General features: G+C 39.1%; 1 protein-coding gene across 1 annotated transcript in view; it reads left to right on the forward strand.

Moving 5' to 3' along the window:
- Positions 1-15,059, forward strand: part of LOC134757391 (putative tyrosine-protein phosphatase TPTE) — a 40,313-nt gene that overhangs the window by 1,065 nt on the left and 24,189 nt on the right. The window contains 4 exon segments of the mRNA XM_063699343.1: positions 1,709-1,765; positions 2,991-3,044; positions 3,596-3,649; positions 13,124-13,183. Of these exon segments, the coding sequence (XP_063555413.1) occupies positions 1,709-1,765; positions 2,991-3,044; positions 3,596-3,649; positions 13,124-13,183 (225 nt within the window).

Below are 15,059 nucleotides of genomic sequence, written 5' to 3' on the forward strand. Positions count from 1 at the left end.
GAAAGACTAGCATGATGGGTGAAAGGAAAGACGTGATGGAGAGATCCAGGAAGTGGGCCATAGATGGGATTAGGAGGAGGAATGCCTACACAGTGGAGTTGAATTTAAAAGAAATTCACCCACAAAAGGCTGTCTGTCGTGCATTGGCCAGCTCCAGTGGTACAGAGTTTTGGTGAACTCTTGAGTCAGTGACTCTTAGATAGATGTGCTGCAATCATATAAAGTATGATGTGTAGGGTAAATGGCATGGTAGATTCCAAAGAACCAAATACACACATGACTTCTGTAAGGGTAAGGCAATTTACAGGTTGAAAAGTAGTTGGAAGGTCGGGTGCGGTGGCTCAGGCCTGTAGTCCTAGCACTTTGGGAGGCCAGGGCGGGTGGATAACGAGATCAGTAGTTCAAGGCCAGCCTGGCCAACATGGTGAAACCCCATCTCTACTAAAAATACAGAATTAGCCGGGTGTGGTGGCGGGCAGCTGTAGTCCCTGCTACTCGGGAGGCTGAGGCAGGAGAATTGCTTGAACCCGGGAGGCAGATGTTGCAGTGAGCCGAGATCATGCCACTGCACTCCAGCTTGGGTGACTGAGTGAGACTCTGTCTCAAAAAAACCAAAAACAACAACAACAAACAAAAACAAAAAACCAAAACAAAAGCAGTTGGAATTATTTTGAACTGAAAACCTTAAGTCTAGGAAGTTACATGTTGTCTTAGTATGTACATGTTAACTTCTTTAGCATGGCCCTGTGTGTGAATTGAGAGTACCTTCTAGTAGGCTGGCCAATGCACCATGTGACATCAAGGAATACAGTTATACATGTATCTATGCATATACAAACACATACATACATGCATTCATACACACAAGAGAGACTGAGTAGGGCTATTGAGTGTGACAAGCATCCATGGGAACAAGGAGTTCCCTTGAAACTATTTCTAGAGTCCTCTCAGAATGAGCTTTGTATGCAATATTGTTTTGTTTTTTGGATGGAGGTAGGAAAATGGGGAGGAACTCATAGAGGGAGACTTTTTATGTTAGTGTTTGTCACATTACCTTTCTGTGAGAATGAGACTTTCCTTGTAGCATGAACCAAGGGAGAAGCGAATCCTGCTTGCAGGGAGAAGGAGATAGGAGTGGACAAAGATCAGAGAAATCCCAGCCAAAACAAAGAACAGAGCTAATAACCCTGGAATTATTTCACCCCCTCCAGAGCTCTACCGTTATGTGAGGCTGACTGCCTTTGCCCATACCCACTCTCACATGGGATGGAGCCCTTGCTTGAGGCCTCCAGCTACTTGGCCACAACTCTTGGGCAGCAAAGAAAACTAGGATGGGTGAAAAGTGAGGAGGTGATTGGAGGTGATAGAGAATGAGGAACTCAAATGAGATTATAAGAAGGGAGACTCAGGAACTAAATTTGAACTAGAATTAAATGCTCTCCAAAAATGCTGTTATACCTTGAGGTGTAGATACCCTTACTTAATCTGCATGCATCGCTATGGTCACAGCCTAAAATGCTCACTGTTGGCATATGAAACCTCATTTCTAATAAAAAGACAAATGCCATCCCAGGTCAATTTAGTGATATACATACATGTGAATAATAAAAGTGTAACTGGGGAATGACACATAGACTAACTGTAGCTATTTGTTGCAAAACATTAGAATTACGCATTGTGTCTGACTCTGACCATATTTGTCCTTTAGTCCCGATCCGACTGACCTGGCAGGAGTCATCATTGGCTCGGCCCCAATGACAGGTGAGTTATAAAAGATGTACGCATGACCAGGTGCAATGGTTCACACCTGTAATCTGAGCACTTTGAGAGGCTGAAGCAGGCAGATACCCTGAGGTCGGGTGTTTGAGACCAGGCTGGCAAACATCGTGAAACCCTGTCTCTACTAAAACTACAAGAACTAGCCAGGTGTGGTGGCAGGTGCCTCTAATCCCAGCTACTCAGGAGGCTGAGGCAGGAGAATCGATTGAACCTGGGGAAGTGGAGTTTGCAGTGAGCTGAGAACATGCCGCTGCATTCCACCCTGGGCAGCAGGAGCAAAACTGTTGCAAAAAAGAAAAAAAGAAAAAAAAAAAGTTGTACACACACACACAAAACAGTGACAGAGAAAGAGACCGAGATTAGTGGGATTAACTCTCAGATATGTTCATGATAATACAGTGTTTCTTTCACACAGGTTATCATCTCACTGTATCATGTATAGATAACTTCCACATTTTTACATTGTTTAGAAAAAAAGAAACTGACTATAGAGAGAGGCTTCCATCTGTTACTGTCTTGTCACCCTTAGTAAGTAGCAGGCAAATGCTTTGGAAAAGCAGATTTTTTGTGTACCAGACATACCAGAGTAGGCCCAGGGAAGAGAGAATCCTGTTTGGAGTCAGGAGGAGGTAGGAGTACTTGGGGAACTGTGAAGCCTTCAGCAGAAAGCAACAGAGGTATGAGCCTTAGAGGTGTTCTCCACCCTCCAGAACCCTGCCACCACAGAGGCTGGTGCTCCAAACCTCAAATCACCATCCTATTGGATTGTGCCCCTGTGTCAGACCTCTAGTTACCTGACCCTTTTTGTGGGACATGAGAAACCACCATGCTGGGTGAACATAAGGAGCTAATGGAGGGCCTTTTAAGCAGGACATTGAATGGAATAAGAGGGCTGACTACCTACAAATTGGAGTTGAGTTTGAAATAACTGCCACCACAAAGCTGTCACACATTGGGACTGAGGTCATAATAAAGAGATTTACTTAAATCGGGAAGCATTACTATTTTCCCCCGCCTAAGATTTCGGTTGTCGCCACATAAATCCTCATTTCTAATAAAGAGGAAAAGACATTCCAGGTTCCAGTAGTGCTACACACATGAATAGTCAGAAATTAATTGGTTTCTGTCTAGAGTAGTGAAAGGTAATTTTTCCAAAATATAAATTCAGAATTATGTCTCCTCTCTGACTGTTTTCTCTTATCATCCACTAGTCCACAGACAAGTGAATTTAAAGGAGCAACCGAGGAGGCACCTGCGAAAGAAAGGTGAGTAATAAATAGTTAAAGTCACCCGTCAGCATAAGTGTGCATAGAACTATACACACACAGGCACATGAGCAAGTATACCCCATCAATCCATCCATCCATCCATCCATCCATCCATCCATCCATTCATCCATCCATCCACACGTCTCTTCAACACACTTACACAAACTAATCCATGCACATGATGGAAACAGACCAAAGAGAAAGGAGACTGGTGGACATTTGTGGAATTTACTCTCAGGAGCCTGCATGGCCATAGAGATTTTTTTTTTTTTTTAACAGAGTTTCCAATTCGTCTCACTGTAGCATTTGTTAGTAACTTTGCATCCTTCTTTGGTGGAGTTCTATAAAAAGGAGCAGGTCATAGGAGATTTGCTTCTTCCCGTAGTGTATTTGCCACCCTTAGTTCCTACTAAGCAGTTTTTTTATGGGACTCAGATTTCTGACAGGAATTCATTGGTTTCTGTCTAGAGTAATAAAAGCTAATTTTCCAAAAAAGTAAATTTAGAATTGCGTCTCCTATCTGACTGTATTCTTTTATCATCCTCTAGCCCACACACAAGTGAATTTAAAGGAGCAGCCCTCGTGTCACCTATCAGTGAAATGTGAGTTATAAATACATGAAGACACACGTATGCATAAGAGTGCATAGAGCTATACACACACCAAGCACATACACAAATATATCCATTCATCTTCATCCATACACACTTTTGTCAACACATTTACACAAACAAACCCATGCACAAAATGGAAACACAAAACACGGAGACAGATGGACATTTGTGGAATTTACTCTCAGGAGCCTGCATGGCCATACAGAGTGTTTTTTAACAGGGTTTCCAATTCTTCTCATTGTAGCATTTGTAGATAACTTTGCACCTTTTTTTGATGGAGTTGTATAAGGAGGTCAGTTCGTAGGAGAGCTGCTTCTTCCTGTTAGTGTCTTTGTCACCCTCAATTTCTGGTAGGCAATTTTTTAAGGGATTCAGGTTTCCTGAGTTTGAGACCCCACCACAGTGTTCCAAGAAAGGAGAGAATCCTATTTGCAACATGGAGGAGATAGCAGCCAATAAGGAGTAGTGAAGCCCTGGGAAAAAAAGAACGGAGCTAATGGAACGTGGACTTGTCCCACACACTCGAGAGCTCTGTCCACATGTGAGGTTGGTGCCTAGACCCAACCCAAACCCACCACCTCATTGGATGCCGCTTTCCTCAGGTGTGCGGGTACTTCACTGTGTCTCATGGGCAGGAGAGACTAGCATGATCAGTGAAAGGAAGGAGGTGGTGGAGGGTTTTCCCAATCATGTGAAAACCTCTCCTGGAAATAAATCATAAAGGTGTAAGTAATATGGAAAACCTGATTCAAGTTAATTATAGTGTAATGCTCAAGAAACCTTGCAAAATGAATGAGATTTTACAGAAGGAATAAAAGGATTGTGTTTAATCAGTGGCTGATTAAGGAAACATCTAGGTGAGAATTCTTAGTTGCTCATTAAGCAATAGCATGTGAGTTTTGTATGTAGTATTGATTTTTAAGCCAATAAATAAATTTTTAAAAGAATTTATTTTATAGGACGTTGGAGGCATGGGCAAATTAAAACGTATTTCTATTATTATTATTATTTTTTGAGATGAAGTCTCGCTGTTGCCCAAGCTGGCATGCAGTGGTGTGATCTCGGCTCACTGTAACCTCCATCTCCTGGGTTCAAGCGATTTTCCTGCCTCAGCCTCCTGAGTAGCTGGAACTGCAGTCATGTGCTACCATGCCAGACAAATTTTTTGTATTTTTGGTAGGGGCAGGTTTTCACTATATTGGCCAGGCTGGTCTTGAACTCCTGCCCTCGTGATCCACCCGCCTCAGCCTCCCAAACTGCTGGGTTTACAGTCATGAGCCATCAGATTGTATGGAGGCCCTGCCTTGGGTCTGTAGTTACTTAACCCTATCTGAGGGGCAGGAAAGACATCCATGATTGGTGAAGAGTTACTGGTGGTATTTGAACGTGAGAAGGCAGAAAATTACAAGGGCGAGCAAGGTGGGTGTTTACAAACTAAAGTTGATTTTATGTAAATTTTGCCAGAAACAGTAACTTGGGGATTAGGTTTAGGAGTAAAGAAATGTATATAAACTTGATTCATTAAGTTTTTTTCACAGGCCAAAAAATTTCATTACAAACATCTAAAACCTCATTTCCAGAGAAAAATTAAATACCATGTTTCAAATAAATAACTGATTAATGTCCATTTTTCAGGGGAACTAGATTATAAATTGGAGAATAATTATTACTAATTTGTATCAGAAAATTAAGTCTAGGATAACATGTGGAGTCTTGCTATGTTCATTTTTAATCCTTTAGCTATTACCTCATTGAATTAAAAAGAGTAATGTGTGGTAGAGTCATCAATGATGGGTGAGATTTCAAAATACGGAGAGAAAGAAGAGAGGCATATATTAAGATTGGTAAAATTCACTCACAAATGAAGTAATAAAGAACTGCGCTTAAATTGTGATTCATTAGTTTGTTTTTTAAGGCCCAAGAGCACCTTTACATAATATAAGGTTTTCTTCTAGGAAAAAATGATATATTAATAGTAGATTCCAAATCATTGACATATACATTTTCAGAGTTCAGCCAGTTTATAAATGTAGAGCAATTGTACATAATTTCAACCAGAAAAGTATGTCTCTGAAGTCACTTGACCTGAAGTGTACATTTTTAATCGTTAGCACTGGCCCGGATAAAATGACATCAGTAGTCTTTCACTAATTTGATATATATTTGATATAACTCACTTTTCAATGGTGGTGTCATTGAAAACTACTGACATTATTAATTTGGGTCAGTGCTAAAGGATCTATCTACACACACACACACACATAACACACATGTATATGTGTGTGTGTGTATATATACAGATATATCTTTTAGCTATATATGTAATATATATAGATATATAAATACATATGTGTGTATATAGATATACATATATCTATATACATATGTCTACATATGTATATAGATACACATATCTATATACATGTCTACATATGTGCATATTTAAATGTGTGTATATATATCTATATATACATATCTATATATAGATATATTCTTTAGCACTGACTCAAATTAATAACATCAGTAGTCATATATATATCCTTTAATATATATATGAGCATGTGTGTGTATATATATGTAAACATATATGTATATATCCTTTAGCATATATATGTATATATATACATATATAGTTTATATATACATATATGTGTGTGTATATGCAGGTATATCTTGTTTTATTGTGCTTTATTTTATTGCCCCTCAGATATTACTTTTTTGTAAACTGAAGGTTTGTAGCAACCCTACATTGAGCAAGTCTCCTGGTTTTATTTTTCCAACAGCGTGTTCTCACTTTGTGTCTCTTGTCACATTTTAATAATTCTTGCAATATTCCAAACTTTTTATTATCATATCTGTTATGGTGATCTGTGATCAGTGATCTTTGATGTTACTATTGTAATTGTTTTGGGGCAACACGAACCATGTCCATATTAAGATGACAAGCCTAATCAATGACATGTTTGTTGTGACTGCTCCACTGACTAGCCATTCCCCCATCTCTCTCCTTCTCCTTGGGCCTCCCTATTCCCTGAGACACAACAATATTGAAAGTAGGCCATTTAATAAGCCTATGATGGTCTCTGAGTGTCCTAGTGAAGGGAAGAGTCACATGTCTCTCACTTTAAACCAAAAGCTAGAAATGATTGTGAGGAAGGCTAGACTTCTTGCACCACTTCAGCCAAGTTGTGAATGTAAAACAAAAACAAAAACAAAACAAAACAGAAAAGCCAAAAAACTTCTTGAAGAAAATTAAGACTGCTACTCCAGTGAACATACAAATGTTGAGAAAGCAAAACAGTCTGATTGCTAATATGGAGAATGTTGTAGTGGTCTGGATAAAGGATCAAACCAGCCACAGCATTCCCTTAAGCCAAAGCGTAATCCAGGACAAGGCCCTCACTCTCTTTGATTCAGTGAAGCCTGGGAGAGGTAAGGAAGCTGCAGAAGAAAAGCTTGACACTAAAAGGTTTGTTCATGAGGTTTAAGGAAAGTAGCCATCTCCATCACATAGAAGTGCAAGGTAAACAGCCAGTGCCGATGCAGAAGCAGCAGCAAGTTATCCAGAAGATCTAGGTGAGATAACTGATGAATGTGGCCAAACTAAACAACACATTTTCAATGTAGACAAGATAGCCTTTTATTGGAAGAAGATGCCATCTAGGACTTTTATATTTAGAGAGGAGAAGTCAATGCATGGTTTCAAATCTTCAAAGCACAGGCCAATTCTCTTGTTAGGGGCTAATGAAGCTGGTGACTTTAAGTTGAAGCCAACAATCATTGACTATTCTGAAAATCCTGGGGCCCTTACGAATTATGCTAAATCAAGCAAGATGGGTGACTAGAGATGTCTGGTGCTCATCTCCCCTACAAGAAAGAACCGAGGCAAGAAATACACATCTAAGATTTGATTAGAGTGTCAAAGGGATAGTCCTGGAGTGCAGCAAAGGAGTGGAGACACATCTGTGGTGACTGAAAGTTGCCATAGTACGGAAGCACTCAGCCTGTGCAGCCCCTTCTGCCCCATCTGGATTGAATTGGCCCAGAGACAGGAGGGACTTCTCATTGCAGGGTGAAGGTAGGCAGAAGATCCCCACCAGCCCCACTGCCATCACAAACACAAAGTCTTTACAACAAGAGAATCTCACAGTCTTTGCAAGCCCTCAGGCCAGTTTGGAGTATTGCCAAGAATTGACACAGCTGCATGTCCTGGACTAGGAGTACAAGGTGAAGACTTCCCACCCCCAGAGACTTAAGCTGCAGCAACACAGCACCATCTTGAGAACAGAGTCATCTCTTGAGTGTGCCCTCCTCTGGGGGCCAGTAGCCACTGTGCCTCTCCAGCACTGGAGCTTTATCTTCAGTACACCAAGCCCACATGGGTGGGTTAAAGCCACAATCCCAGCTGTGTGGAGGTTGGTCCCAGGACTGGCTGTAACTCAAGTAATGCAGAGTAGGGAAATCAACCCCCACCACCACACTTCCAGACAGAGGAATAATCTGCAGTCCCATCCAGGGTAAATTCACTCTTAAGACAGCCAAACCACTACATGCCCTCTCCCAAGTGGGAGAGGCCCCTAAGCCTCTGAGCAGCTGATACACCCGCAGGTCAACAGAGTGACTATGAGCCCATGCTCAGGACCTGAGAAACAGCCTTGTGGGCCCCATCAACCACAGACATGCTCCTGGCGTGCCCAGTAGTCCTCTGCTTTTAATAAGGGCCTGAGAAACAGTCCCACGGGCTGCCCCCAGCAGGCACACCACCAAGTGGGCCTTGCACCTGTGTCTCAGACCTGAGAGACAAGCAACTGTATATGCCCAAGTCTCAGGGCTGAGAAACAACCCTGGGAGCTTACTCAGGCCAACTAAGCAGCCACATACCTATGTCCCAGCTTGAGGAAGAGCCCTTTAGGCCACCCCCCACAGAAACACTCCCAGGCCAACTAAGCAGCTGTGCAACCTTGGATGAGCCTGAGAAATACTCCTGTATCCATTCCCAGCAGATGCACCTCCAGACCAGCCAATCAGCCATGAATGCCCATGTCCTGGACCTAAGAAAGAGCTCCATGGGCTACTCCCAGAAGACATGCCCTTACGCCAGCTGAGCAGCCTCGTGTCCACATCCTGGCTCATAGAAGCAGTCCTCAGGGCTTCCCCTGGCAGGCACCACCCAGGCCAGCTGAGCAGCAGTGTGCCCACATCCTGAGCTAGAATAGCTCTATGGACTACCCCCAGCAGACACACATCTAGGACAGCTGAGAAGTCATTTGACTGTATCCCAGGCCTGAGAAACACCCCTCTTGGCCAGCCCTGGCAAAGATACCTTCAGTCCAGCTTAGCAGCTATGCACCTATATATTTGGCCCATGAGTTTCCCCCAGCAGACTGCCCCCAGGCCAGATGAGCAGCTGTGTACCCACATACCAGTTATGGGAAACAGCCCTTCAGGCCACTCCTGGAGTGCATGCTTCCAGGCCAGGCAAACAGCTGTGTGCCTGCATCCTGGGCCTGAGAAACTGTCCTGCAAAGCACATCTGGAAGTCATGCCCTGGTTGAGCAACTGCATCCCCATGCTCCTGGCTAGAGTGATGGCACCATGGCCAGTGGCATAAAGCCATACTCCAAGTTTTCTGACCCACTGTATGCCTGCACACACCCTTACCCTGAGAAACAGCCCAGTGAGCCCACCCCTGGCAAGGCTGCACCACCATCACTACAAACTTCCTTAACCTAGGCCACTGAGTAACTTGCAAATGTTACTAGTGTGGATCACAGCTGAATAAACTACATGGAGACTACACTTACTGCATCCATGTAGAACCAAGGCCGGTATACCCCAATGAACTGACATCCAAGACCCATTCATACAAATTAATTCATACAAGTAAACCTACTCCATAAAATTGGAAAAGGTGACTTTTTCACCAGAGGCATAGAAATCAATTTAGAAACACAGCAACCATGAAAATGCAAGAAAACATGTCACCTACAAAGGGAAATAATAATTATCCAGTAATAGAACCCAATCATAAACATATGATGTGACAGAAAAAAGAATAATCTTAAGGAAATTCAGTGAGATGTAAGGTAATACAGATAGACAAGTCAATGAAATCAGGTGAAAGAGAAATTCAGTAAAGATACAGATATCATAAAAATAACCAAACAGAAGCCCTAAAAGCTAAACAGTTCAATGGATGAAATGAAAAAATACAATCAATGGCTTTACAGACAAGAACAAGCAGAAGAAATAATTTCTGAACTTGAAGACAAGTCTTTTGAAATAACACAGACAGGCAAAAAAGGATAAAAAAGAACGAAAAAAGCCTACAGGATTTATGGGACACCATTAATTTGATCAAATATTCATATTATGGGCATTCCAGAAGGAAAAGTGTAGAGAAAATATGAGGAAAACATATTTAATAAAATAGCATAAAACTTCCTAACTCTTGAGAGAGAGCTAGACATCTATTTCCAGGAAGATCAAAGAACCCCAAATACATTCAACCCAGACATTATAGGCAAATTGTGAAAAATCAAAAGACAAAGATTTTTTAAAATAGCAAAAGGAAAGTAACACACTTATAATGGAATCCCCATTAGACTAACAGCTGATTTCCCAGTGGAAAACCTTAGGCTAGAAGAGAATGGGATGATACATTCAAAGTTCTGAAAGAAAAAAATCTTTCAGCCAAGAATATTATAGCCAGCACAGCTATCCTTTACAAATGAAGAAGACATAAAATCTGTCATAGATAAACAAAAACCAAGATAATTCATCACCACTAGACCAACATTACAAGAAATGCCCAAGGGAGTCTTACATCTGGAAGTAAAAAGATGATAACCACCATCATGAAAACATGCAAAACTTTAAAAGTCACTGTTAGAGTCAATACATAAAGGAGAAAGAGAAAGGAATGAAACCTTATCACTACAGAAAACTACCCAACTTCAAAAGTAAACAGGAAGAAAGGAATAAAACATATACAAAACAACCAGAAAACAATAAAACGTTGGAAGTAACTCCTCACCTACCAATAATAACTTTGAATGTTAATAGATTAAATACCCCATGAAGGATATAGACTTACTGAGTGGATTAAAAAATAAGACCCAACTATATTTTATCTAAAAGAAACTCACTTTACCGGTATAGAAACACATAGACTGATAATAAAGGGATGGAAAAAGATATCCTATGCAAATGGAAGCCCAAAGTGAGCAGGGATAGCTATACTTGTATCAGACAAAACAGAGTTCAAGTTAAAAACCATAAAAATTGACAAACAAGAGTATTATGTAATAATAAAGGGTGCAATTCAGCAAGAAATATAATTGTAATATGTGTATAATTGTAAATATGTATGCACTCAAACACCAGAGCACCTAGATATATAAAGCGAATATTACTAGATCTAAAGAGGGAGATAGACCCCATTACAATAAGAGTTGGGCACTTCCGTATCCCACTCTCAGCATTGGACAAATCATCTAGACAGAAAATCAACAAAGAAACATCAGACTTAAACTCCACCATAGACCAAATGGACATAAATAACAAACATATACAGAACATCTCACCTAACAGCTCCAGAATACACATTCTTTTCATCAGCACATGAAACAATATCCAAGATAGACTGTATGTTAGGCTACAAAACAAGTCTCAACAAATTTTTAAAAATTGAAATTCTATCAGGTATCTTATCTTACCACAATGGAATAAAACTAGACATTCATAACAAGAGGAACATTCAAAACTATACAGACATATGGAAATTAAACAACATGCCCTTGAGTTACAGTGAGTGAAGAAAGAAATTAAGAATGAAATTTAAGAATTCCTTGAAACAAATGTAACTAGAAACACAGTATACCAAAACAGGGGACGCAGCAAAAGCAGTTATTAAGAAATATGTTTTTAGCTTCATCCGTGTCCCTACAAAGGACATGAACTCATCATTTTTTCAGCAAACTGTCGCAAGGACAAAACACCAAACATCACATGTTCTCACTCATAGGTGGGAATTGAACAATGAGAACACTCGGACACAGGAAGGGGGACATCACACATTGGGGCCTGTTGTTGGGTAGGGGGAGGGGGGAGGGATAGCATTAGGAGATATACCTAATGTAAATGACGAGTTAATGGGCGCAGCACACCAACATGGCACATGTATACATGTGTAACAAACCTGCACATTGTGCACATGTACCCTAGAACTTAAAGTATAAAAAAAAAGTATATTTTTAGCAATAAATGCCTGGATCAAAAAAACTAGAAAACTTTCAAATAAACCACTGAACAATTCTACCTCAAGAAACTAGAATGGTAAGAACAAACCAAACCCCAAATTATTAAAAGGAAATAAATAATGAAGACCAAACAGAAATAAACAAATTTGAGGCAAAAATTACAAAAGGTTAACAACAAAAAGGTTTAAAAAATATCAACAAACCATTAGCTAGACTAATTAAGAAAAAGGGAAGACCCAAATAAGTAAAATCAGAAACAAAAAAAGAGACTGCATAACAGATAATGACAGAAATAAAAATAATTATTAGAGACTATTATGAGCAACTCTACAATAAATTTGAAAACCTAGAGGAGGTGGACAAAATCCTTGACCCATACGACCTACCAAGACTAAACCAAGAAGAAATAGAAAACCTGAACAGACCAAAAACAAGTAATGAGATTAAATCAGTAATAAAAAGGCTTTCAACAAAGTCCAGGACCTGATGGCTTCACCACTTAATCCTCACTTGTGAAAGGAAGAGCCATTTGCTACAGCAAACTTCATTGTTGTCCTATTTTAAGAAATTGTCTCAGCCACTCCGACCATTGGCAACCACCACTCTGATCAGTCAGCAGCCATGAACATGGAGGCAATGTCCTCCACCAGCAAAAGGTGATCATTAGCATTTTTTAACCAATAAAGTAGTTTTTAATTAAGGTATACACATAAGTTTTTTGAACATAATGCCATTGCAAACTTAACAGGCTACAGTGTAGGGTAAACATAACTTTTATATGCACAGGGAACCCAAAACATTTGTGTGAGTTGCTTAATGCAGTTTTTGCTTTATTGCAGTGGTCTGGAATGAAACCCACAATGTCTTTGAGATATGTCTATACACATATTATTTATATATTATATATCCATATACATATTCTTTTATATATCTTTATATACATATATATAGAAAGAGACAGAGAGAGAAAAGAAGATAAAAATATGCAAAATTCAGTGTTGGGAGTATCCATGAGGAAAGAGTTTCTGGTTAATGATTGTAATTTTCTTTCTTAAATATTAGGTCTTCCAGTGAGCTAAGTCATGTTTACTATATCCTTTAGATTCATGGGATTCTTGTTATTCAAATATATTTTTCATCACTATTTTGTGTAGCAAATATCTAATGATATATTTTTGCTTTTTTTTCTTGGTGGCTAAAGTGTGTTAGCACGACTTTCCAAGTTTGAAGTTGAAGATGCTGAAAATGTTGCTTCATATGAGTAGGTCAGTTTGAAGTTTGAAAGGAGGGAGCCATTGATGGATCTCTTACCTTTGGTTAAACAGGGCTTCCGCTGAGGCAAGAAGGAAAAAGGGAAACTATGGAAAGATATCAAAATGTATGGGTGGGAGGGTACACCGTATTTACTCCAGTTGAATTCTTAGACAAGTATTATTTTGAAAAAAAAATTCCATCCATTCAGAAATAAATGTTCTTCTAGCTTGAAAATGTAAAAAGTATTCTTAGAGGAAATTAATTCCATTAAAAGTTTTTTTAAAAAAAACAGGAATGCAGAATGCTACTTAACTCATCAATAGTGAACGTTTCTCATTTTTACTGGATATGGTGTGATTCCCAATTTTGTACATTTTGCCTATGAGCAAATAGTATTGATAGCAAAAGCAAACATATTTTGCTGACTAAAGACCTCTTTATGCTCATTGGGATTTTATTCTTATTTGTTTCTAATCTCACTAGAGTACTTCCTGTTGCACTGACCTGAAGGCATTTTATCATGTACTCACTGTAATGAAACAATACATTCTTAGACTGGCTTGTGTCATAACTGCAGACATATTCAGGAGATTTTTCTTCTGCTTCTTTCTTGCCCAGTTGTATAACCATTCACCAGCTTGTGTCAATGCTGGAGAGGAAGTACTGCCATAGAGGAAGTTAACTCACCATGGTTGTAAGCTGTTGGTGACTAAACAAAGATTGGAAACAAAGAGGGCAAATAAAAATAGTTCTTCAAATTACCCTGAATTTGCCACTGAATTAAACTGTGTGTCTGCAGATTAGCTATACGTTTTCTGTAATGGAGCTGCCCAGGGCTGAAACAAAATTAGACCGATTAAGCACGGCAAGCATTTCCTTCTTTCCCCACTCCAAACAAAATAAAGCAGGTTTTCATTTTATTTTATTTTTAAATTACAAAGTCTCATTACATAGATATAGGAGGAATTTGCAGTAGTCCCTGTGAGAAATGCTGGTGTTTCATAACAGGGGAATGATATTGGATTTATAGTAAAAGCTGGAATCATGCTTGGCTTTGGCATCATATATTCATTCACCTGATACTCGGCAAGTCACTAACCCTCTTTAACTTTCAGATTCTTCAAATGTGAACTGGCTATTATGCAATCCATGTACTGGATATTGTATTTAAAAAATTAGTAATAAAATGAAAATAACATGCAAAAATACTTTGAAAACTCTGTAGTTCTGTAAATAGGTTTTATTCTAAAAGCTAAAAATAACGTAAGAGTTCATTAAGGAAAATCTGAAAATACAATCAACAAATCTACCCACATTTAGTCATTCTTAAACTTTGATGCATGCACTTCTAAGTTCTTTAAGCATACACTTTTTTTGTTTACAGATATGAGACCATACTTATTCTTTTGCAAATAACCTTATTAATGACATCATGGCTATATTTTTTGTTAATATATATTCATGTGCACTTACAACATTATTTGTAACAGTTGTGTGATATTTCATGGTGTAGATGTGCTATAATTCATTTAATAGTCAGATATTGCTGAACAATTCAGTTTTTTACAAGTTTTTAACTTACAAAAATGAATATATTTGAGGCTAAATCTCCGTATATTGTTGGTTATTTGCTTGTTATAAATTCTCAGAAGTGGAAATTCTGTGTCAAAGGGAATGATTGTGACGCTATTGATATTGATATGTGCTTTAACATCAAGATGCAAAGTGTACATTTCTCCCCTCCCACACTTAACACTAGCCATCATTGATTTCTCTGATATTAGTAAATATATTTGTTCTAATGCACGTTCTTTGACACACCTTCATTTATCCTTTTCTGTCTTTGGACTGAAAAGTTAAATCTATTGATCCTTTTCCTATTT

Source organism: Gorilla gorilla, chromosome 17, assembly GCF_029281585.2.
Source record: "Gorilla gorilla gorilla isolate KB3781 chromosome 17, NHGRI_mGorGor1-v2.1_pri, whole genome shotgun sequence".
NCBI classification, from domain to species: Eukaryota; Metazoa; Chordata; class Mammalia; order Primates; family Hominidae; genus Gorilla; species Gorilla gorilla.